Raw genomic sequence first — 25337 nt, 5'->3', positions numbered from 1 at the left:
TGGGAGAATCTATGTCATTTAAGGAGTGAAGGTATAAAAGAAGGATGTGTACCACTTACTTAGCAGATCCCAAAGGGGAAACACAAGTCATTTTATTCAGATGAGGCACTTTCAATGTATGTGTTTTGGGGTGTGTGTATGTGTGTGCGCAGGGGGAACAGTGAGGTGGTGCAGGATAATAAATACTGTAAGGGTGAAGGAACACTCCCCCAAGCTGGCAGGAGCGTGTGGCAGCAATGTACAGAGCCTCGGGAGTAGAGTCCAGGAATAGGGAGGTGGGTTCACGGCTGGCTTGGAGGCCAAGGGTGTCCCCTTTAGCTCAAGAAGCCAAAGAAATTGGTAGAGCGGGGGGGTGGGCCCATGAGCATGGGCATCTGGTTCTTGTGGGTGATCTTGATCTGGAAGGGAAGGGAGCACATTCAGAGGCAGGACCTGATGCTTTGGGGCTGTGGCTTCAGAGATTTGGAGGGAAATCTGTGGGGTTTGGGGTGGGTTTCTAGGTTCCTAGAGAGGCCACAATAGGGAAACCAGGGGCTGAGAAATCAAGGTTTAGAATGAATGATGTGCAGGGGAAGTTCAGGCATTAGAAGGGTGTAAAGAAGCTGTGGAATGGGGATTTAGGATCCATGGAGTCCAAGGGTTTAGTTTTTGGCTGGGATCGTCAATACTCACTGTACAGGGCGTCTGCATCCAGGGTTCTCCATCAATTTGCATGGGAAGGGTTTTTGTGGTGCTATGGGAGACCAAGGAACATTGGTGATTTCCTTACTAATTGAATACCAAAACTCTGCTTCTCAGGTTGACTTTGAGACCTTCTGTCACTGAGGGAGATCTAGTAAAGTTCCTCCCCACCATTCCCATGACCCTTCTGCTGCCCCAGCCCCACACCTTCCCTCAGGGACCCTGGTGGAGTCTTCCTTACTGGAAGGTGATCTCAGAGCACTTGGCCAGCCGACGTCCCGCATTCTTGAGCTTGGTATAGATTTGGCCCATCTCAATTGCACCCTCCAGCCCGACTACTTCCAGTCTCTTGTCACTTAGGTCTGGGGAGGAAGTAGGGAGTTAAGTTTTACACAAATAGAGTATCCCCATAGGGAGTCACACTTTCCCTTGGTCCTGCCCACTCAGCTCCCAAGGCTGCTCCTCTCACCTGGTACACAGGTTTTCAGGATATCAGGGTCGGTGATGACTTTAGCTGTAGCACCTAAGGCCTGGTTGATCCCATAGATATCCCCATGGGGTTTCCTGGTATCACCCCAGAGGTTGGAGCCACCATGCATGCTAGGGATGTTTAGCACTGCGATGCCTTCTAGGGACAGGTTGCTCAGATCCAGCGGTTTCCCACATATCTGAGGGGAGGGGCACAGTCCCAGTTAGGGAGGGTACAGATCCTCACCTCATGGCATAATCATAGATGTGATCACTCCCTCCACCAGATGACAAACTGGGGGAGGCAGGATTTGGAGATGTGCAAGGGATGAAAATTGGGACTAGTGTATCTTGAGGACTTGGAGAATTGGAGTAGGAGAGCTGGCAGGTCAAAGAAGTATAGGTTCAAGAATATGGGAAGTTCCTAAGGGTGCCATGGAGGGAGAAACTTGGCTATTAAGAAGCTGAAAAGGATGTAGGGTTGAATCTTATTACACACACCTCAACTGTCAAAGACTCCTCCAGCTTTTTGCATGTTGAGAAGATGGATTCAGATGTGGCAAATTCGAAGTACCATAGCTTGTTCTTCATTCTGTGTCAGCCCCAACACAAGGCCCAGTAGGGAGGGACAGATTACACAGTGCTGGTGGGGGTGGTAAGTGACAGGGAAGGGCATCAACCTCCTAACTTTAGTCCCATGGGGAACAAGGGTAGCTTTGGTTAGGGGATTTCCTAGAGGTGCCACTGCTCTTCTAAGCAATCTGAGTCAAACTTGGTCACAACCTGGCTCCTGACACTGTATGCCCACACCCCCCTCTCCTTTCCCTCACCTGCTGTTGAACTTCTCAGGATATTTCTCTCGCATGATGTGGAATCGATGAGCAATAGAGGCATCCTGGAGAGTTCAGGACATGAAGGTCAGTACAGAGCTCGCTATCTCCCTCCCCGTCTCCCCTCTCTCCCAAGTCCCCATGTTGCTCCCCATAGCGTGTTCCAAGATCTTCTCTTGCAACTCACACCACTGTACTGCACTCCCGATTTCCCTGTGTCACAGGTCACTTAACCTCCCCCCTCCCTTTCTGTTCTCCTCCAGCCTCTGACTGCTTGGCCCCCGCTTTCTTCCTTCTCCCCAAGCCCCATTCCACTGACCACACCAATGGAGAAGTAGTTATTGATGATTTGAAAGGGGACGGGGTCACTCTTTTCTTCAGTTTGTTGAGGTATCACCTCCACGGACCATCGATCCATATGTACCACTTTACTCGTCTCTAAATCCTTGAGGATCTTTGCCAGATTCTGTCCTTCATATCCTAGGAGTGGAGAAGATAGGTTAGCACTGAGCTCTGGGTCCCAGAGAGGCCTCTTCTCAGCTCCCAGCTCCACAAATTCCCAGGGGCCTTCTGCCCTGTTTCTGCAGAGCCTCCCAGCCCTAGCCAGTGACAGGGCAGAGTGCATGGTCACAGCTTCTATGGACCTTTCCTCTATACTGTGTGGAGGGTGAATGTTTCCAATGTGTGTGGATATGCAAAGATGGCACCAACAGTCATCTGGAAGGTTGGAGAGAATAGCTAGGGGAATGCTGAAAAAGATGGGTGACAAATAGGGATAATCCTCTCTCACACTCGACCCCTGATGCTTTCACTCCCCATTCAGACAGACCACAGTATAAAGCAACCATGTGTAAACGGTGTTATACAGGCAGAGTGAATGGAATAAAAGGTTCAATAGTAAAGAATAGAGAGCCCCCAAATAGACTCAAGTATATATGGAAATTTAGTATGTGATGTCATTTCAAATAAATGGGGAAAAGATAGATTATTCAATAAATGGTGCTGGGGAAAGGGAGGAGCAGAATGAAAAACTACCTACTGGGTTCTATGCTCGCTACCTGCACGACGTGACCATCCATACCCCAAACCTCCCAAAGTGCTGGGATTATAGGCTACCTGCGCCCGGCCAGAATTTGTACTAGAAGAAAACATTAGTAAATGTTTTTATAATCTTTGAATGGACACAACACTAGAAGCCCAAAAGAAAAAGATAGATAAATATAATTATGTTAAAATTTAAAACTAGATGGACATGGTAGTGCCTATAATCCCAGCTACATGGCAGGAGGATTGCTCGAACCCAGGAGTTCGAGACCAGCCTGGTCAACATAGTGAGACCCCCATCTCAGAAAACAAACAAGGCCAGGCGCAGTGGCTCACTCCTGTAGCCCCAGCACTTTGGGAGGCTGAGGCAGGTGATCACTTGAGGCCAGGAGTTCGAGACCATCCTGGACAACATGGGAAAACCTCATCTCTACAAAAAATATAAAAATTAGCCAGGTGTTGGTGGCTCACACCTGTAATCCCAGCACTTTGGGAGGCTGAGGCGGGCGGATCACGAGGTCAGGAGATCAAGACCATCCTGGCTAACATGATGAAATTTTATCTCTACTAAAAATACAAAAAATTAGCCAGGTGTGATGGCAAGTACCTGTAGTCCCAGCTACTCAGGAGGTTGAGGCAGGAGAACGGCGTGAACCCAGGAGGCAGAGCTTGCAGTGAGCCGAGATCGTGCCACTGCACCCCAGCCTGGGTGACAGAACGAGACTTTGTCTCAAAAAAAAAAAAAATTAGCTAGATGTAGGCTGGGCGTGATGACTCACGCCTGTAATCCCGGCATTTTGGGAGGCTGAGGCAGGCAGATCACGAGGTCAGGAGTTTCAGACCAGCCTGGCCAACATGGTGAAACCCCAACTCTACTAAAAATACAAAAAATTAGCAAGGCGTGGTGGCAGACACCTGTAATCCCAGCTACTTGGGAGGCTGAGGCAGGAGAATCGCTTGAACCCAGGAGGCGGAGGTTGCAGTGAGCCGAGATCACGCCACTGCACTCCAGCCTCGGCAACAAGAGTGAAACTCTCTCAAAAAAAAAAATTAGCCAGGTGTGGTGGCATGTGACTGCAGTCCTGGCTACTCTGAGGTGGGAGGATTGCATAAGCCTAGGAGTTTGAGGTTGTGGTGAGCTGTGATCTCACCACTGTACTCCAGCATGGGCAGCAGAGCAAGACTATCTCAAAACAAAGAAAGAAACAAAAAACAAAAAAGGAAAAATGGGCAAATAATACAAACAAGTCTATAATAGAAGAAAAAATACAAATGGCCAATATGCATAGGAAAGGTGCTCAGTATTACTAACAATTTCAAGAACCATAATTAAAACAATTAGCTAACTTTTGTTGCCTATCAGGTTGGCAAAGTATAAGGAGATTCAGAAAACCAAGTGCTAATGAGTTTATGAATAAATTGGCATTCTCATTTGCTGTTAGCTACGGCATGACTTGATAACTCATTTTTGGAAAGCATTTTGGCAATTTTTATCAAAATGTTATTGGATTTTATCAAAACATAATATTTGCTGGGTGCAATGGCTCACGCCTGTAATCCCAGCAATTTGGGAGGCCGAGGTGGGCAGATCACCTAAGGTCAGGAGTTCGAGATCAGCCTGGCCAACATGGTGAAACCCTGTCTCTATTAAAAATACAAAAATTAGCTGGGCATGGTGTTGGGCGCCTGTAATCCCAGCTACTCAGGAGGCTGAGGCAGGGAGAATCGCTTGAACCTGGGAGGCAGACATTGCAGTGAGCTGAGATTGCGCCACTGTACTCCAGCCTGGGTGACAGAGTAAGACTCCGTCTCAAAAAAAAAAAAAAAAAAAAAGTTGTGTGTTTATGCATACGTGTGTGTGTGTGTGTGCGCATGCATGTAAAAACAGAAAAATGAGTGTAAATAGGAAACAGTGTTTATCTCTGAGGAGGTACATGGAATTTTGTGGGGAGTCTTTAAATCTTTATGGTGACAACATACTGATTATTTATGTCAGTTTTTTTTTTTGAGATAGAGTCCAGCTCTGTTGCCCAGGCTGGAGTGCAGTGGCATGATCTCGGCTCACTGCAACCTCCGCCTCTCTGATTCAAGCTATGCTCCTGCTCAGCCTCCCAAGTAGCTGGGATTGCAGGCGTGTGCCACCATACCTGACTAATTTTTTGTATTTTTAGTAGAGACGGGGTTTCACCATGTTAGCCAGGATGGTCTTGATCTCCTGACCTCGTGACCCGCCCACCTCGGCCTCTCAAAGTGCTGGGATTACAGGCGTGAGCCACCTCGCCCAGCCTATTTGTGTAATTTTTTTTTTTTTCTGAGACGGGATCTTGCTCTCTTGCCCAAGCTGGAGTGCACTGGCTCACTGCAGCCTCAACCTGCCAGGCTCAAACTATCCTCCTGCCTCAGCCTCCTGAGTATATGGAACCACAAGCTTGTGCCACCATGCCTGGCTAATTATTTTATTTTTCATAAAGATGAGGTCTCACTATGGAGCCCAGGATGGTCTGAAACTCCTGGGCTCAAGTGATCCTCCAGCCTTGGCCTCCCAAAGTGCTGGGATTACAGGTGTGAGCCACTATGTTCGGCTATTTGAATAGTTTTTTAAAAAGAAAATACCATTGTTGTTTTTTTCCCAAGATGGAGTCTAGGTTTGTCACCAAGGCTGGAGTGCAGCGGCATGATCTCAGCTCATTGCAACCTCTATGTTTCTCCTGCCTCAGCCTCCTGAGTAGCTGGGATTACAGGTGCCTGCCACCACACCCAGCTAATTTTTGTATTTTTAGTAGAGATGATGTTTCACCATCTTGGCCAGGCTGGTCTTGAAGTCCTGACCTCATGATCCACCCACCTTGGCCTCCCAAAGTGCTGGGATTACAGGCGTGAGCCACCACGTCCGGCATGAACATTTTACTATTAATAGTTATTTTCAGGCCAGACGCGGTGGCTCACGCCTGTAATCCCAGCACTTTGGGAGGCCGAGGCGGGTGGATCATGAGGTCAGGACTTCAAGATCAGCCTGGCCAAGATGGTGAAATGTCATCTCTACTAAAAATACAAAAGAATTAGCCGGGCATGGCGGCTGGCGCCTGTAGTCCCGGTTACTCGGGAGGCTGAGGCAGGAGAATGGTGTGAACCCGGGAGGCAGAGCTTGTAGTGAGCCGAGATCGTGCCACTGCACTCCAGCCTGGGCAACAGAGCGAGACTCTGCCTTAAAAAAAAAAAAAAAAAAAAAAAAATATATATATATATATATATATATATATATTTATTTATTTATTTTTGGCTGGGTGTGGTGGCTCACACTTGTAATCCCAGGACTTTGGGAGGCCAAAGCAGGAGGATCACCTGAGGTCAAAGTTCGAGATCAGCCTGACCAACATGGTGAAACCTCATCTCCACTGAAAATACAAAAAATTAGCCAGGTATGGTGGCGCATGCCTTTAGTCCCAGCTACTGGGGAGGCTGAGGCACAAGAATCGCTTGAACCAGGAGGTAGAGGTTGCAGTGAGCCAAGATTGTGTTATTGCACTCCAGCCTGGGCAACGAGAGTGGAACTCTGTCTCAAAAAAATAAATAAAATAAAATAAAAATGTTCATATTCTCCAAGTCAGCAATTCTACTTCTAGAAATCTCTCCTAGAGAAATGTTCATATCTGTGCGCAGAGATAGATGTATGAGTGTTCACTGCACCATGGTTTGTAAGATTAAAAAACTGAATGCTACCAATAGGGAACTGTTTATAAATGATTACACATTCACACAATGGAACACTATTCAGTCCTAAAATGGATGAAGCAAACCTGACTGTATAGAAATATAATGATAACTAATATGAACTGTTAAGTTAGAAAAAGAAGAAAAACATCTATAAAATGATCTCATTGTTTAAATATATGTTAGTTTGTGTCTAGGAAGTAAAACATGGAGGAACAGCCCCCAAAACTGTAGGGCATAGATTATAGGGAGCTTTCACTTTCTTGGCACATATATATGAAATGTTTGAGCTATTTTTTTTTTACCACCAGCGTGTATTATAATTGTAGTCAGGGGAGAAAAAAGGTTTTAAAAATGTCTCCATAGGCCAGGCGCAGTGGCTCACACCTGTAATCCCAGCACTTTGGGAGGCTGTGGGAGGCTGAGGCAGGCAGTTCACTTGAGGTTAGGAGTTCGAGACCAGCATGGGCAACACAGTAAAACCTGTCTCTACTAAAAATACAAAAATTAGCAGGCGTGTTGGCACAGGCTTGTAATCCCAGCTACCTGGGAGGCTGAGACATGAGAATCGCTTGAACCAGGGAGGCCAAGGTTGCAATGAGCCAAGATTGTGCCACTGCACTCCAGCCTGGGCAACAGAGGTAGACTCTGTCTAAAAACAAACAAACAAACAAACAAACAAACAAACAAAGAAACGAGGATTTTCAGATGGGAGATCATACTGGATTGTCCGGGTGGTACCAGCATAATCACAGGGGTCCTTATAAGTGAAAGAGGAAGGCAGGAGAAAAGAGTTGTAAAAGGAGATGTGACCATGGAAGCAGGGGTTGGAGTGATAAGACCACTCACTGGTTGGAAGGGGGACCTTGAGCCGAGGAATGCAGATAGCTTGTTGAAACTAGAAAAAGCAAAGGATTCTTCCCTAGAGCCTCTAGAAAAGAACTCAGCTCTGCTAACACCTTGATTTTAGCCTAGTGAGACCCATTTTGGACTTCTGTCATCCAGAACTGTAAGATAATAAATTTGTGTTGCTTTAAGCTGCTGTTTGTGGTAATTGGTGACAGCAGCAATGGGACACTAATGCAGACTCCTTTAATAACTCCTCTTCCTCTGCTCAACTGTTAAATAGGGTGTTTACCAGGATCTTGCTGTCCTTGTTCACCTTCTCTTACCTATTTGCCTGGGTAATCGCAGCTACTCTCAGAATGTCAATTACCACCTAGGCGCAGAGGACTCTTAAACACGTATCTCCTAAAATATTTGACTTCTCTCCTAAATTCCTGATACGTATTTCTAACCACCCACCATAACATCTCCACCTGCCCCAAACTGAATTTTTCTTCCTTAAACTGATCTTCCTCCTGTATTTCCTATCTTAATAAATCCACCCCGAGGCTGGGTGCGGTGGCTTATGCATATAATCCCAGCACTTTGGGAGTCAGAGGCAGGTGGATCACCTGAGGTCAGAAGTTCGAGACCAGCCTGGCCAGCATGGTGAAATCTCATCTCCACTTAAAATACAAAAATTAGCTGGATGTGGTGGTGGACGCCTGTAATCCCAGCTACTCAGGAGGCTGAGGCAGGAGAATCGTCGGAACCTGGGAGGTGGAGGTTGCAGTGAGCTGAGATTGTGCCACTGCACTCCAGTCTAGGCAAGAGAGCAAGACTCTGTCTCAAAATAAATAAACAAATAAATGAATAAATGAATAAATAAATGCCACCCCCATCTGCTGAGTCCACAAACCTAGGAAATGTCCTAGACTTGTCTCTACCTCCTCCTCCACAACCTGTCAGTTATCCAGAGCTGTGGCTTCTACCTCATTAACTCCACTGCTGCTGCCTTGGCTTCTGTGTTCATCATCTCTTGTCTGGACTACTGCAAAACAGGTAATTTCCTACAATCCATCTTCCACAGAGTCTCCTTCCTACAATCCATCTTCCACAGAGCTCCCATAGTGATACTGTTTTCAATCCCCTCTCTTCAAACCTCATGATTTTTTCAGTGTCAACATGTTTTCCTTCTTATTTTTAAATTTAAAGTCTCACACTGTTGCCCAGGCTGGAGTGCAGTGGTGCAATCATGGCTCACTACAACCTTGATCTTTTCAGCTGAAGCAATCCTCCCACCTCAACCTCAGCTGGGACTATAGGCATGCACCACCATGCCTGGCTATTTATTTGTGTGTTTGCTTATTTTTAGAGATGGGTTCTTACTGTGTCACTCAGGATTGAGTGCAGTGGCCCAATCATAGCTCATTGCAACCTGAAACTCCTGTGCTCAAGGAATCCTCCAGTCTCTACCTCCTGAGTTGTTGGGACTACAGGCATGTGCCACCATGCCCAGTTAATTTTTTAAAAAATATTTTGTAGAGACTTGGTCTCACTTTGTTGTCCAGGCTGGTCTCCAGCTCCTGGCTTAAAGTGATCCTCTGATCTCAGCCTCCTAAAGTGTTGGGATTACAGGAAGGAACCACTGTGCCCAGCCCAACATACATTTTCATTAGTGCTATATTTATGTCCTTATTGTCCTGATTCAGGTTGAGTTACGAGAAAACTGCAATGTTTTCTGCTAACTTGTTTGCTTGGTTATGCTAACTTGATTCTTGTTTGCAGAATACAGGGAAGACATAAAACATGTAATTTCAAAATGTCTAATATTATAAATGAAAAAGTCAGATGTTGAGGATCTGAAAATTGGTCAAAGAATTGGTTATATGTCTACATATAAAACTTAAATTATAATAAGCGCTCAGAGATCTTTCTTCCTAATTTTTCTTTTAGTTACATCTTTTACTTGACATCGAGTTCCCTCTGACTGCTGCTTGTTTGATTGGGTTAAAAAAAAAAAGAAAAGAAAAAAAAGAGTTCGCCCATAGTGCAAGGATTGCACACTCAAATACCTGAGTGACATGAATGGTAAAGTGGGTTGGGCGTGGTGGCTCATGCCTGTAATGCCAACACTTTGGGAGGCCTAGGTGGGCGGATCACTTGAGGTCAGGAGTTTGAGACCAGCCTGGCCAACATGGTGAAACCTCGTCTCTACTAAAAAATACAAAAATTAGCTGGGCATGATGGTGCACACCTGTAATCCCAGCTACTCGGGAGGCTGAGACAGGAGAATCACTTGAACCTGGGAGGCAGAGGTTGCATGCAGTGAGCTGAGGTGGCACCACTGCACTCCAGCCTGGGCAACAGAGCGAGACTCCATCTTAAGGAAAAAAAAAAAAAAAAAAAAAAGAAAGGTAAAGTGAATAAGGGACTAGCAGGGAGCCAACGGGATTGTGACAAACTGAAGAATACATGTCCCACTTAGAAATAATCAAGTACAAAGAAATTGAAAACACTGCAAGGCAACCAATACAAAACAACACAAAATAATTACTGTGGGCTGTCAGCTTGCAATCTCTGGCAGGATAAAATTTAAAACTCCCCGGCACAGTATTCATAACCCTCCATAATCTGGACTCTGCTCAACTAGTCTTCCCTCTCCACGTTTTCCACCTTGCACCCTATGTCCCAATCATGATGAATGACTTACAGTTCCCCCAATGCACCACCATGTTGTTTGGTGGCTCCTCTGGCCTTACACTACTTCCTCCATCTAGAATGCCTTCCGCTGCCCTTAGCAGATCTCTATTCCATAAGATCTCCAGCAAGATCTTAGAGCTGGACTCTGAACCCAATAACCTCAACTCCAAGATTCCTCAAACACAATCTGCCCTACACTGACCTCTTTATCTACCAATGCTATCCCTCAAACTCTTTCTGTTTGAAAGGCACAAGAGATTAGAAAGGGGAGAGCAGTTAGGAGACTATTGCAATACTCGGAAAAAAGTCATAGTGAATTAATTAATGACTACCTGATTAATTGTTTGAATGAGTGAATGAGACATGACCAAGCTCCCTGCTAGCTCCATCAGTCAGCATCTGGCTTAGCTGATACAACCTTCCTTATTCTCACATTGTTCCCCACCCCCATATTCCTTGATTCTCTGAGCCATAAGAGTTGGTTGGGAGAAACATAAAAATATTTACAGGAAAGGGGACTATCACCCTTGACCCTTCTAGGTTCAGATTGTGGTCCCTGCTTCTTCCAAAGCTGTCTTCTTTTTGGACATTCCACTTTTGTAACCACCTGTCTGTGCCCCTCTTCTTCCCCAATCCTCTTTCTATACCAGATGCCTAGTTTCTTCTCCAAGTGCCTTTCCCATCCTACACAACTCCCCACATCCTACAGCAAAACAATTTCTAACCACTTACCTCCTCCCCATCTTAGGCATCGAGCCAGATCATTTCCAGTACCCAGGGGCAACACAGCAACAGGAGGCAAAACCGGCAAGTTAGCTTTGTCTGCGGAGGCAGGTGAAGAGAAGGATGGAGTGAGTTAGCTCTGCAAGACTACGACTCCAGTCTCTTCCTAGAGCCCCTCCCTGCACTGACCAATGGTCTCTAGAATCCAGCCTACTGTGCCATCTCCACCACACACCAAAATCCGGCCATCAGGAACATCCTTGAACAATCGGAGCCTGAGACAAAGGGGAGAGAGAAGATGAAGGATAACAGGACTGAGGTTACCCAACTCCTGGGCAGGCACATTGCTTCTTGTCTCTCATTCCTTAGGACCCTCCTCCTTTTTGTCAAAAGACTTGAGTTTCTATGAAGGTCAGAGAAAAGAACAATGGGGAAAGTTATAGCCACTCCTCAGTGGTTAGGGAAAAATTGGTATCTTCATTCTTGGAGAGCAGTACAGAGATGGGCCAGAGAGCTCGGAGGATGGGATACCCAGTGATCCTAGGGAAGGAAACATTCCGAATTCTGGCCTCTTGGGGATCTCTAGCCCTCCTCTCCCAACTGCGCTCTTTCCTGCACTCTCCTAACATATACAGATACACAGACCAACGAAAACACTGTGATACAGCCCCTAACCTGTGCTCACCCTATCTCAGGACCATCCTTCAGGAGGTTGAACACCTGTCGAGGGTTTAATATATACTGGAACTTCCAGAGCACCCTGTGTGTGGGAAAAAGAAAAGCTCATGGCAGGCGCGGGGGTAGGGGGTGATCTTCTGAACCTCACCCTCTTGATGTGTTCCTCAAGGTATGCCCCTCCAGACACACACATCCCCTTCCACCTTCCAAGTGCTGCAGGCAGGCCCTCCCTCTCATCTTAGAAGGCCCAATATATCTCTCCTCACCTCTGCCCCTGCTTCCCGCCACTCTTAGGATTGACAAAGACAAGAAGTGGGTGAGTGTTAGGAACAGGGTCAATCTGCATTGGGGGAAGAAAGTAAGGATAAAGAAAGCAGGATTTTGTCAGAGTTAAGGTGGGCCCTGGAGACAGGGGCAGAGGGCTGGCATTCCACCAAGATATTTTCCTCCTCCCTCCTGTTTCCCTCTCCTTCCCTCCCCCACCATGGTGGAGTTTCTGGAGAGTGAGCATCAACCGCCCCCCACCAGGCACTCCCACTTCATTCCCACCCATGAGGGATCCAGTGAAAAATCGGCCCCCATCATGAAGCCCCAGACTCTTAGCCCTGTACCCGCAGAGCCTCAGAGGTGCTCAAATTTAAATCATCCATGGTCTTCTGGCTTGTTTTGCTATTTTTACGATCCGGTCCAGAGGCCTGGGAGGGGAAGAAAGCAGAGGGAAGGAAAGCTGTATTGTGCACGAATCCCTAAACAGAGGGGTCTGACTTGAATCCTAAAAGTATGAGCTCTCTATTCTAAATGCCACTCAGTGAGTGTGGGAAATCGGGGAGGCACTCCTGTCCCTTCCCCACTGCAGCGGAGGGTCTCACCAGGACACTAGGATAGATGGAAGATGGAGGCAGGATGTGATCTCGGAGCAGCCCACAGTCACACTCATGGCCCACCGCTTGCAGGCAGTCATCGTGGATCTGAAAGACGAGGTGGGCACAGAGAGATCACGAAGGGAACCCTGTCTCCTCTCAACCTGGCAGTCTGGGCTGGAAAGAGCCCCTGGGGCAACTGTGGCTGTAAGGGAGGTGTGGCTGGGAGGCCCGTGGAGGGGGCAGCTCTGCGGGGCCCTAAGACGCAGCCAGGAGGGATGGCTCCCAAACTGACCTCTAGGTGGCACCATACACAATGCAGCCCGGTTAGACTGTGGTAGATCCGGATCTTTTTCTGACAGCGGTCGCAGCGCCCGGACTCACAGCCTCCTCGCACCCACACATGTGATTGGACCTTGGGGAGAAAGGCAGTCCCTTGTCTGGGAGGGTCTGAGCAGGACCTAGGGGAGGGAGGAGCTGAGGGCAGCAATGGGCCGAGGGCCAGGGCCAGGATGGAGGTGATGTTGGGAGCAGGGGCTTGAGGTCACTCACACCAATGTCCTTCCGAGACTTGGCATAGGTGCTGACTTCACAAGGCAGGGCTTTCATGGCACACTGGTCGTGAACAGTGTACTTACAGACTGAGGGAGAAGGAAGAAGTTGGGAGGCTTAGCTGAGCCCCTCCCCCTATTTCCTTCTTACCTGGGGGTGAGGCAGGATCAGATATGTGATCCCTTGCTTCAGGGTGTACCAGAATAAAAGTTTGGGGTGAAGTGCCCGCTTCCAAAAGCCATGCCTTTTCCTTACTCTTCCTCCTAAAAGATCAGCTGCTACCCCATACCTGCCCCACACCATCCATATGCCAGGCAGGAACTGAGCTGGATGATGCTTGGGAGGCTCAGGTCTAACAGCAATAGTAATCATACTAGATATTTTTTTTATTGTATGTTATAGTATGTGCATGCACCATCTGAAGCACTTTTCTTGCACCAACTTTTTTAATGCTCACAATTACCTCATTTTCAGTTGAGGAAACTAAGGCTTAAAGAAGTGATGTGGCTTTCCCAAGGTCACATAACTAGTCAGTGGCAGAGCCCAGGATTCAAACCTAGGTCTTTCTAAGTTCAGACAGCCAAGCTTCCACAGATAGCTGCGCTGACCCTCTTCCCCTACCTCCCAGGTCCCATTACTCACGGTTACAGCTCAGCCCCTGTTTGCCAAGACCAATGCTTGACTCGCACAGATTGCAGTAAACTGGCCTGGGGAACCTCTTAGGCCTCCACATGTGCTGTCCATCGTCCTTCAGAGTCTAGGAAGGCACAGTAGATGCTAGGGAGTGTCAAAGCCCTTACAGGACCAATCCTGGCAAGCATAACCCAAGGCTGTCTTACTCATCCTCCAAAGTCTCTCCACTCACCATCTCCAGACCCAGCAGCACTAGCAGTGGCACAGTGGTGGCCCCAGCCCGGACCCACTCAGCTTGAGAGACAGAGCCACTACCATCATAGTCAATCTCTTTCATCATCTCCTGAAGGATCTGAGCACAGAGTGGAAAGGGACTTTCAGTGTGAGTGGGTCTTCAGACCCAACACCTCTCCACTGCCTCTTAGGATACCCAGCCCAGTCATCTTAGCCAAGGGAACCAGGTTGCCTGTCAGAGATGAGGTAAGGCAGATGCAGGACTCATTAGGGAAGAAGATACAAGAAGGGACAAGAAGGAAGAGCTGCCTTACCGGCCTCAGCTCAGACACATCCCAATCCAGGTATTCAGCCACTCGCATCATCTGTAGGATAATTTTGTCCACTTCCTGGAGCAAAAAAGGCAAGAGCCGCAGTCATATCCCCCTTACTATCACCATCCAAATTCTTTTCCAGAAATCAGTGTTCCGGGGTTCCACACCAGATTCACACCTCTCATTCTCAGGTACGTCTGCCAAGTAAATAAATGTGTTTGTATGCTTGTAAGGCAGACCCAATTCATGTCTCCAGCATTCTCTTTGAGGGGTCAAGAGCTTGGGACTTACTTTCAAATTTAGTCCTACAGGACTCAACCTCTCCCCCCATCCTCTTCTGTTTCTTAAGACCCTGGAAAAGTAGGGGCAGGAGGGTGCAGACAAATGAACACATATTCCCTTGCCCAGCATACAGGGTCCCCAACTCACTGAGCTGTCCAGGATCCCATTTCTGTCCGTGTCGTACAGCTTGAAGGTGACTGTGGGGTGTTTTAGGGGGGCCAGGGTCAGTTTGTGAGGGATACTCAAAGAATTCATACCAGAATATGGGGGAAACAAAGAGACAGGGAGAGAGCTTTTGGGTGAGAAGCCTAGAGCCTGGGATGGGACTGAGAAAGAGACAAAAAGGAAGGGAAAACAAGCATGGAATCCCCCTCAGTGAATGTGTCAGGGGAGACAATACACAATCCATATCCCAAGGACATCCTAGGCTGCCTACATGGGAATGTACAAGACATGGGTACTGGGGTGACTATGGTGAAGGGTATTAGGTATAAATAGTCTGGAAGAACAGAGGAAATGGGCTCATTCTCTGGCCCCACCTTTGTCTAGACCTGTCAGCCTTTAGGAATCCTGAAGGAATAAGGGAAAGGAGGCTGGGAAACACCTCTCTCTCCCTTCACTGCCCCACCACCTCACTCCAGAAGGGCAACTCACATTCTAACTTGTCTTCTGGCCGACCACCCTCCAGAAGGGAAAAGTAGCAGGAAACATCATTGAGACACACCACATCTGGTTACAAAAAAGCAGATCAGAAGTCAGGGCTCCCTTCACTTTGGCTCATGTTTTATCCTTTGTCTGTTCCACCTCTTCCTTTTTTAAAAAAAAAAAAATTTACTAATTTTTTTAAGAGACAGGGTCTCGCTCTGTCACTGAGCCTGGAGTGCAGTGGCATGATTACTGCTCACTGCACTTTGAACTCCTGGCCTCAAGCAATCCTCCCACCTCAGCCTCCCAAAGTGCTGGGACTACAGGTGTGAGCCACTGCCCTCAGCTTACCTCTCCCCTTTACCTTTCCTCCCCTTAGCTCCTAGACCAGCCTGACTATTCTCCACCAATTTTCCCCAACCTGCACAACATGTGACTCAAGTCAATTCTCATCCCCAAATCCGTAAGTTTGATTTTTCTTCCAGAGGCTCAGCCCAGTCCTACCTGCTTGACCATACCTTTTGTCACATTTGCCTCATTTAAGCAGTGATCAGTCTTAAAGGATTGAAACAGTGCCAGGCTTAGGTGTCTGGGAACATTATCCACTTCCAGATAGATTTTCAGGAATTGCTGGAATCCCTCGTACCCAATGGCCTATAATGAGAGTGAGCATTATCCCAGGGAGTCTGCAAGGTCGGAGCTGGGGCTGAAGAATTGGGAGTAGTGGGGACAGGGATAATAAGTGCAGAGCTGAGAAGCATCTGAGGCAGGAGTATGGTTTCTTTGATTAAGTCCTGAGTTAATAGAATCTCCTGTTTTGTCCTAAAGCAATAGTCGGAGTGACAATGGACACTAGGGTATCTCTAGAGGGGACAGCGAGGGACAGGTCCAGAATAATTCCTGGAAATTGGGGATCAAAAACAAAGATGGGAAGAGTTGATCAAGGAGAGAATTTCCCCGCTGCCACTCACATCTCCTTGGACATATTTAGCCATCTCACCATCCTCGAAGAGCTTTAGGACATCACTGACCTTTTTGGTGGAGTCTAGGGTGTGGAGAGAGTAAGAGAACAGCATTATTAGTCCAGCTGAGTTCTCCTGCCAGAGAAATCCAGCAGGAAAAAAGAGTCAAATAACATGAAGAAATTCCAAGAAGAAACAAAGAAATACAGAGGAAAAAATATTTCAGATCCCCAAAACAGTACCACTCTTTACTCCTCTTCTCTGAGAGCTGGAGCAAGCAGTCCAGGTACAGCGAAGGTGGGTAGAGAGCCGAGACCTTGCGCATCTCCCCATCTCCCGCTCCTCCCGTTCCCAGTCATGGGCACATCTAAGCAGCACACTGCTCAAAGCCACTGAGGAAGCTGGAGGGCAGGAGGTGTAATGAGGGGGAGGAGGGATTCTCTGGGGCAGGGTCTCTAGAACTGAAGGCCTGACAGGAAGACTCACATTCCATGTATTTTTGCAGCTGGGCAAAATCACTGGGGCTTATTAGGCCCCTCTCCTTGGCCATCTGTCTGTTTTTCTCAAGGATGGCCACAAAGGCAGCTTCGTAGTAGTACTTCCGTTGCTTGGACCTCTTCAGAGGGTAGGCCTGGGGAAAGGTGACAGACTGTACAGTGGGAAAAGCCAGCTGTCTGGGTGTCTTTTCTTCTGTCTGTTTCATTCTGTCTCTACTCCCACTATTATTTTTGTTCTTTCCTTCTCTCCTAGTCCCTCCCTAAATATCTTCCTTTCCCTGTGTCCCTCTTCCCTGTGCCTCTTCTGTCTCTGTTTCTCTGACTCATCTTGTCTCTCCATTTCTGGATCCTTCTCCTTCTCCCCCAACCTATCTTGATTCATCTGACTACCCTCACCTTCCCAACCGCACCCGGCTTTCTCAGTCTATATATGTTTCTGTGGGTGTGTCCCTTGTCTGTTTCGGCGTTTCCTCCCGCCATCGTCAATCTCTGCAGACTCTCCCCAGCCTGCGCTCTCTCCCGTCTCGGGTCCTCGGCAGTTCCCGCCCTCTGGGTGACTCTTACTGCGTTAGCGCGTCTTCCTGGCCATGACCCCATTTTGTTCCGCCTCTGGCCCGGGACCCCAGCTCCGCTCAGCCACCCACTCCCCGAGCCACCCACGCCCCGCAACGACCTCTAGCGCTTCTGACGCGCGACATAGAACCAGCTCTGGCAAGGTCCCTAGACCCGGCCCCGCCTGGACTGCGTTCCGCGGAGCTCCACTAGGGAAGGATGGGGACCTAGGCGCGGGGTAGGGAAGAGGCAGGGGAAGAGACTCTGGGTATCCACAGAGTCTCTTCCTCAGAAGAGGGTTCTGGGATACTGACATCCTAGAGAAAGGACTCACCCATCTGGCAGTTTTCAATGACTATAGTCCAACTTCTGCTGCCAACAGATCTAGTGTTTCCCAGTCCCGGGACAGTGGAGCCGAGTGCTAGTGTCTCGACTACTGGGAACTTCCTTCCACTCCGCTAGGTCAGCAGTGCTTAGGGAGCCCTAAGTTTTGGCTACTGGACCCAGGAACCAAGGTGCAGTGAGTGACTTGCCTTGATTCAATAATGATAATAATATATCTTACGTGAATATAACACAGCACGGTTTTGGAACAGAACTAGGATTGGTCATATTTGGGTCCCATTCTTAGCTCTGATACCACTATGTGACTTGGAGAAGTTATATCTGTAAAATGGGGAGAATGAGAACCCATTTTTCACAGTTGTGTGGCTTAAGTAAAGCAATATATGAAAAGTGGCTTGTATAATGCCTGACATTTAGAAGGCCTACAAGAAATGCTAGTTATTATTGTATTAACAATTAGAATCAAATCCTGAGACATAGGAAACTGTTGGCATAACCATTCTACAGATGAGGAAACTGGAGCTCAGAGAAGCTTGGATTTCCTAAGGCAGTTGATAGATGGAAAATCCAAGGCTCCAGCCCAAGGCCATGTGGTAGTGCCTCTGCTTGTTACTCTGCCCTCCACTTGTTCCACTATCTCCTCACAGCGGGCCCTCTGGTTTAACTGCACTCCTTTCTGTTCGTCAGGCATGCCAAGCTCTCCCCCGCTCAGAGTGATGAGACTTACTGTTCTGTCTGCGGGACACCCTTCCCAGTTTGTAGTGGGTGCTCAATAGTGGTTGTACAAGTGATTGTGTAAAGCTGGGGATTCATAATTTGGGGCTATTAATCCAAATATGGTTACATGGGAATGGGATGCCAGAGTGTCCACCTGACAGTCAGAGGAAAGGAGATAATTTGTGGTACATAGAATAGGTGCTAAATAAATATTTGTTAAATGAATGAATGAATGATCCTGAAAAGCACTCATTGACTACCCCATCAAACACCCTGATCTCCACCCACTAATTTAGGGCTTGTTGGGTTAGGGAAGCAGTTTGGGTGTTCAAGAACAGCCCAGCCCCTTTCCTTTCTGATGATGCAAGAACCTTCTCTACAGCCTCTACCCTTGGGACATCTCTGCTGCCTACTTTTATGCAGCACACCATTCCTGTTCCAGCAGCTCTCTGGGAACACTCAGAAGAAGGTTCTGGGATACTGACATCCTAGAGAAAGGACTCTACCCATCTGGCACTTTTCAATGACTGTAGTCCAACTTCTGCTGCCAACAGATCTAATGAATACTAATAGTCTTATGCCTAATGGGGCCTCTATAGCTTAATTGGCCTCTCTGATTACCTCTGGGAATTCTAAGATGACTCCAAAGTTCTAGGAAATGGAATCTGAGGGAGAAAGTGACAGGGAGGGAGCAAACAAGTTACAGTGCATAGGAGAGAGGACAGGCTTCTTCTCTGCCTCTCTTTTTACAATGATCTAACTCTTTCTTGCTCCCTTCTAGCTCCACAGGTCTTAAACCTGGAGAAGTAGTATAGAGTAGAAGTTAAGAGAATGGACTTGCAAATTGGACAGGCAAGGATCAGAATCCTAGCTCTTTGAGAGGTCATTTCATCTCCCTGAGCCTCAGTTTTCTCATTAGTAAAGTGGGCACCTACAGAAATCAGTTGAAATGTGGGCATTAAATAAGATGATATATGCAATGTACTTAGCAAACAGCATGGCACAGAATAGGAACTCAATGATCATCAGCTATTATCATTCTTACACAAGGGTAGTACCTAGAGAAACATTTCTGGAGATTAGGAAAACCGATGTCTTTGAACCAGGAAGGCATAAATTTCAGGGACTTCCAGCATCAGTGAAGCCCAGTTGTACATCTTACCCCTTGTTATTAATATATCTGTCAGGTGCAAACATGTAGTATCAGGACCGTGAACTTTGCCTCTGGGAGGATGATGAGGTAGCTAGAACTAGACTCTCAGCGTTCAAGGACACCCCTGGGCTGGAATCTTCGACATGAGTGCTCCTGGGATCTTGTCAGTGGTTCTCTTGACCTCTCTTACTGAAAATTTAGCTATCCCTGGAGCTGAAGGGCAGCAAACTATGGGATCCTGGGAACTTAAAGACCTGGAACAAGTCCACTTTTTTCCTCCAGGTCCCTCCCAACCCTGAGGCTATAACCTGGGCTAGTCTAGGCAAATGCCAGGGCTGGGAGGGTGGGGTCTGCTGCCAGCCTGCCAGCTATTTGTGACTCACCCTTCCCTTCCCTCCTCTGGTTTCCCTGCCCGCCCCTACCCACTTGGGGTGAGAAAGAAAGAAGTTGACTTGGAGGCAGAGAATCTTAGAACATCCACAGAGCTTAGAGTCACCAACTCTTGTATTTTACAGAGGAGGAAATTAAGGCATAGAGAGAGAATTACTCTCTTAAGGGCACAGACTCTAGACACCTATCCTTAGTAGATTCCACTAAATCTTAGAGCTCATGGGTCTCTGGATCTAATTTTAAACATCAAATACTAAAATTTTAACCAAGAGATAAATATTATTTCCAAAGCCTGTGTTAATATTTAAAGTTTCCTTTTTTCACTTAAGCATTCATTGCTCACATTCCAAGTCTTTTAAGTCGACCATTACTCAGGAAATAGCTATGTCCCCAGAATATTGAGGCTGCCCCAGGGGGCAGGAGCTCCGAATTTGAGGGCCCAAGATTGATTACCTGGACTTCTGAATTCCTTAATCATATCATAGACTGTATCCTCCTCCTCTCCTGGACCGCTGCTGCTAGTAGGTAGCCCCCAAGAGGGAATGATTTGCTTGAAGCCTCAAAACTTATTAAGCCTCCACAAACACTGAAGACTGCAGTGCTGCCTGGCTGAGGGGGTTGTGTGTGTGTGTGCATGTGTGTGTGTGTAGAGGGTGTCATTGCGTAGTACAGGAGGAAGTTACGATACTGGCATGATTGGGGGATGTGGGCTTGTCTGTGCTGAGGCTGAAGAGATGCCCAATAATATATTTGCCTTTCTTCCTCAGGAAGGCTTATTTCTCCTATCTAAAGGTGAAAAGTGAGATTCAGACTCAGGTATTTTCAGAAACTTCCCAGTGACAGGTGGGGGGAGGATGGGGGTGGGAAGTTGGAGACCTGGAGGCCAAACAAGAACCCTTCTCCACCCGTGCGGCAGTGTGGAGGTTCCGAAAAGCACTTCCCTCAGAGTCGGGTCCCAGGAACCAGGCTTCACCATCCCTCCGAATGAGCTGGAGGGATGGAGGGAAGGCCTGGGAGACGTTACCCCCCGGGTTCTGGCCCAGCCCTCCCGCTGCACCCCCGCGTCCCAGCGCAGACCCTTCTCGATACCCGCTCCAGCTGTCACGCTTCCTCCTTCCCGACCCAGCACCACGAACGCAGCCCGTGGGTCCTGGCCCTCCCTACACCTGTCCTGTTCCAATGGGGGAGGGCGGGGCGCTGGGGGGCTCGCGGGGTCTCTACCTTGCTTGGGAGGGCTCGCGGTCGTAGCTGAAGCGCCGGCGCTGGAGCTGGAGCCCGAGCTGGGCTGGAGGGGACGGGCCAGGCAGACGCGGCCGCAGCGGGGCCGCCCCGCTCCTGACGACACAGCTGCCCGCCCCCCACCCCAGCCTGCCCGCCGCGCCCGCACCCGGCGCCCCCAACTCTGGGAACTTCGAAGTTGGAGAGGCCCGTTTGTAGGTTTCCAGTTCACCATAACCTGCTCCTCCCTCCCTTGAATATGTCCTGGGCTTTGGACACATTTTCTCCATTTGCTGCGCTCCTCATCTTCTTCCCGCGCCGGCGGCAGCTCTGCTTCTATTTTCTCTTTCTAATCACTCACAGCCTCTCCCTTCACCCCAAACCTGGGAGGCCAAGATACCGGGCGGGCCGCTAGCAGAACAGCTCGGCAGCTGGGCACCCAACCAACTAGTCTCACTCTCTTCTGATTGCTGCCATCCTGAACTTCCCTGTCCAACTCCCTTCCATCCACCACTGACTTCACACTCAGGAGATCCCACGGGGGCAAGGCCAGAGTCCCAGACCCCACAACCTGACCAAACACCTCTCTCCTGTCCCGGGCTCCACCCTGCTTGAGACAATCTGCCCACCTTCTCCACATTCCTCTCCTCCCTTTTAGACTTATTTTCTCCAGTCTAAGAACACCTCCTGTCAAGACTTATGTCCTCTCCTTAATTCTAGGGTGGAGGTTTGCACTCTGGTCTGTATCCACCCTTTCTCCACACCCTCATCCTCCCACTTTACCTGCTGGCCTTGGCAGGTAGCACAGAAGGCCCTGGCCAAAAGTAGGGAGTCAAAGGTCCTTTCAGCTTCTCCTGCCTGGAGTCTCTTCTAGAGTCATTAAGGCTCTTGGGGTCGCATGGCTGGTGGTGAAGGTGGTACAGCAAGGGAGAGAGATGGAGGCCTAGGGACTTACTGGCAGGAACTGGAGACCCAGGCATCCTGCTTACTGGCCCCGCCCTAACCCCTGTCTAACTCCCTCCTACCTTTCATTGAAAATGGGGCAGAGTAACAAAGCCTTAAGTTCCTGGAATCTCCTTCTTACACCTGGGGGTGGGAAGAAGGGGGAGGGGAGACCTCTGACTAGAAGGGTATATGCATGTGTGGGTATTGTGGATGCATACATACACACACCTGATATAGACATATTTTTGGTGGGAGTTGGAGAGGAAAGGGAATTAATACATGAGGCCCTCTAGTGGAAACAGGGGTATCTAAGCAGTTCTTGATTGTTTCAAGACAGGCTTGTTGGAACAGACTCCTCCACATTTGCCAGAAATATAGCTGCTGAGTAATAGGGTTTGGGAGTATTGTTGTTGTATCTAAACTGGAGATTTCGGGCATAGGTTGAAGAGGGTCTCTTGCTCCTGTGCCCCTCCAGGTCTCACCCTCTCACCCCCAATCATAAAAAGACAAGGGCCAAAAGCCGGGCGCAGTGGCTCACACCTGTAATCCCAGCACTTTGGGAGGCTGAGGCAGGCGGATCATGAGGTCAGGAGATCGAGACAATCCTGGCTAACACGGTGAAAACCTGTCTCTGCTAAAAATACAAAAAATTAGCCGGGCGTGGTGGCACGTGCCTGTAGTCCCAGCTACTTGGGAGGCTGAGGCAGGAGAATCACTTCAACCCGGGAGGTGGAGGTTGCGGTGAGCTGAGATCATGCCACTGCACTCCAGTCTGGGCAACACGAGTGAAACTCTGTCTCAAAAAAAAAAAAAAAAAAAAAAGAAGACAAGGCCCTTGACACTCCCCATCCTTTGTCTTTACAGTATTCTCTTCACTGTTAGCAAAGCTTCATCTCTCCTTCCTCTATGACCTCCTTAGTCATAGTAAACAAACTTTTCTGAAGGCCTTTTATACACCAAGTCCTGTACTTAGTTCTGCAATACAAGCAAAAATATAGTCCCGTTTAGGGACTATACCAATGAGTGGTGCAATGTGTGTAAAGCCTCTCCACTCTGAGCTACTTTAAACAAACATACAATATAAGAATAGGTCCCCTGACACCTCTGCCTATCAGTTTTCTGTCCCTGGATCTTTCATTTAGAAATCTTGGAACGATATTAATCTCTAAGGCACTCAGCTTGCCTTGCAAATAATGCGTAAAGTAATGCCACCCTACGTATTACCTGTGTTTCTCACTCTATCGTCTTTAGATATGTTCCTAAATAAAGTTGAAGACACTCCTTTTAAGATAGTTTTTGGTACTTCAAAGTGGGCTGTAATGCTATCTCTCTCGAATAAGGAATAAGGTGGAATCAGTCTTACTCTAGACTTCTTTGTGTCTTCCTTAGGATCTATGCTCCATCATACCCCAAGTCAGTTACTGGGGGGTGTGGGTGGGGGAAGAAAAGCCAAGAAACATCTAAGGAGGCGTTTAATGCCTACAGTTCCAGGTGCTCATTTCTTTATCAACCACATCATAAAAATCAGAAAGAAAGAAACCGCAATGAACAAAGGGAAAGGAAAAAACAACAGCCTGTTCTCCCCGGCCTTTTTTGCCCCGTTCCTCCTCAGGGTGGGGGGCCACATCCGGGGCCCAGGGTTGGGTCCCAGGCAGGTCTACTAAGCAGACAATTGAGTTTCACTTCCTGTCAACCCCAGTGCTGAGGCAGGATGTCTGGGGGTGGGAAGGGGGCCTAGGGTTGGTAGTGAACAGGGGCCACTTTAGGTTTCCCTCCTGCAGAAGGGTTTATTGAGCAGCCTCTGGAAGCTGCAGAGACCACTCCTAAGGTAGTTCAGTCAAGACCAACGTATCCCATTAGTTTGTAGACGCTTCTTCCCACACTCTCTCGTCTAATGGTCTAATCGTAACAAGGTTAAGGACAAGATGTTAGACCCTGCAGGGTCTGAAGCACAATTGGTGAAAGGAGAGCAAGGGTTTAAGACCACAGTGTCAGAACACTTGCAATAACTGTGTATTGTATGCAAATACTTTTTATTTACTTATTTTGAGACTGAGTCTTGCTCTATCATACAGGCTGGAGTGCAGTGGCATGATCTTGGCTCACTGCAACCTCCGCCTCCCGGGTTCAAGTGATTCTCCTGCCTCAGCCTCCCAAGAAGCTGGGATTACAGGCACGCACCACTACACCCAGCTAATTTTTGTATTTTTAGTAGAGACGGGGTTTCACCATCTTGGCCATGGCTGGTCTCGAACTCCTGACCTCCAGTGATCCGCCCACCTCGGCCTCCCAAAGTGCTGGGATTACAGGCATGAGCCACCGCGCCCCGCCTGGAAATACTTTTTAAATGAGCTCCCGCTCCCCACCCCTAGACATTCTGAATTGGCCTCTAGTGGAAGTCAAGGAGATGGAGGATGGGAAGGAAGGCAAGCTGCAGCCCCCAGAAAACTTCTGAGGCCTAATTTGTCTTATAAAGGTCCTAGACGGAGTCTCACTCTGTCCTCCAGGCTGGAGTGCAGTGGCGCGATCTCGGCTCACTGCAACCTCCGCCTCCTGGGTTCAAGAAATTCTCTGCCTCAGCCTCCCGAGTAGCTGAGATTACAGGCGCCCGCCACCATGCCCGGCTAATATTTTGTATTTTTAGTAGAGACGGGGGTTCACCGTCTTGGCCAGGTTGGTCTTGAACTCCTGACCTCGTGATCCACCCGCCTTGGCCTCCCAAAGTGCTGGGATTACAGGCCTGAGCCACCGTGCCCGGCTTTAGTTTTGTTTTTTAAATGGGACATGCTGCCTAGTGTAAGAGGTAATCACCAATATTTACCTCCTCCCTCCTTCCTGGTTCCAGGGGTACTGCTGGATATTAAACTAAGTCAAAGTGGGGACATATGGAGGAAGGTAAAAGGATTGATAAGGAAAAAGCTATATAAGGGTGGAGCAGGGCAGAGTTGACACCTGAGGAGAAGAACCTGCAGTCGGGCCCCTCCCAGGCTGTAGGGGAAACAAGTTTAACAGAACTTAGCCCTGAAGGAACAACAGTTGCTGAAATGGGCGGCGGAGGAAAGAGCATTTGGGTTCGTCTGAATAGGGAGGTACGGGGCAGGGGAGGACTACAAATGGAGTGACCCTGCGGGACCGGATTATTGACGAGCTGCCCCGCTTTAGATCCTCAGCGGTTGGACGAGTTTAATTAGAATACTAGGTAGGTCCGCCCAGAAGCCTTTACCCTGCCCTCTGACCCTAGGGCCCAATCCAAGGAGGCACTCAGGGTTAGGAGGTCTGGGAGAGAAGCAAGTAGGGCCCTCATCACTTCGCCGCCGAATCTCCGGCGCCGCCCAGCGGGGCAGAGCCAGGCCAGGGCCGCCCGCCCAACCTGGC

General features: G+C 48.4%; 1 protein-coding gene across 18 annotated transcripts; it reads right to left on the bottom strand.

The window, feature by feature from the left end:
* Positions 1–59: 59 nt before the first annotated feature.
* DGKA (diacylglycerol kinase alpha) lies at positions 60–21983 on the bottom strand. 18 transcript variants are annotated; one of them, XM_077954473.1, is made up of 25 exons: positions 21801–21983; positions 16632–16776; positions 16388–16546; positions 16155–16228; positions 15688–15837; positions 15193–15267; positions 14686–14735; positions 14257–14331; positions 13941–14060; positions 13718–13832; positions 13076–13164; positions 12819–12938; positions 12533–12631; positions 12275–12358; positions 11930–12003; positions 11671–11745; positions 11175–11260; positions 10995–11084; positions 2299–2459; positions 1980–2044; positions 1651–1741; positions 1151–1349; positions 923–1043; positions 673–733; positions 60–398 (listed from the first exon to the last, which is right to left on the bottom strand). In XM_077954473.1, exons 8-25 carry the CDS (start codon positions 14305–14307, stop codon positions 315–317), a joined length of 1785 nt encoding a protein of 594 aa, XP_077810599.1. In that variant the 5' UTR covers positions 14308–14331; positions 14686–14735; positions 15193–15267; positions 15688–15837; positions 16155–16228; positions 16388–16546; positions 16632–16776; positions 21801–21983; the 3' UTR covers positions 60–314. The 18 variants fall into 18 exon arrangements, with proteins under 18 accessions (XP_077810599.1, XP_077810597.1, XP_028685424.1 ...); XM_077954471.1 differs by lacking the exon at positions 14686–14735 and adding an exon at positions 14548–14608; XM_028829591.2 differs by having other exon boundaries at positions 14548–14735; positions 15702–15837.
* Positions 21984–25337: the final 3354 nt, after the last annotated feature.

This window comes from Macaca mulatta, chromosome 11 (genome assembly GCF_049350105.2).
Source record: "Macaca mulatta isolate MMU2019108-1 chromosome 11, T2T-MMU8v2.0, whole genome shotgun sequence".
Lineage (NCBI taxonomy): Eukaryota > Metazoa > Chordata > Mammalia > Primates > Cercopithecidae > Macaca > Macaca mulatta.
Note: the sequence above shows the minus strand (reverse complement) of the source record. Positions and strands in the feature narration are given on the sequence as shown.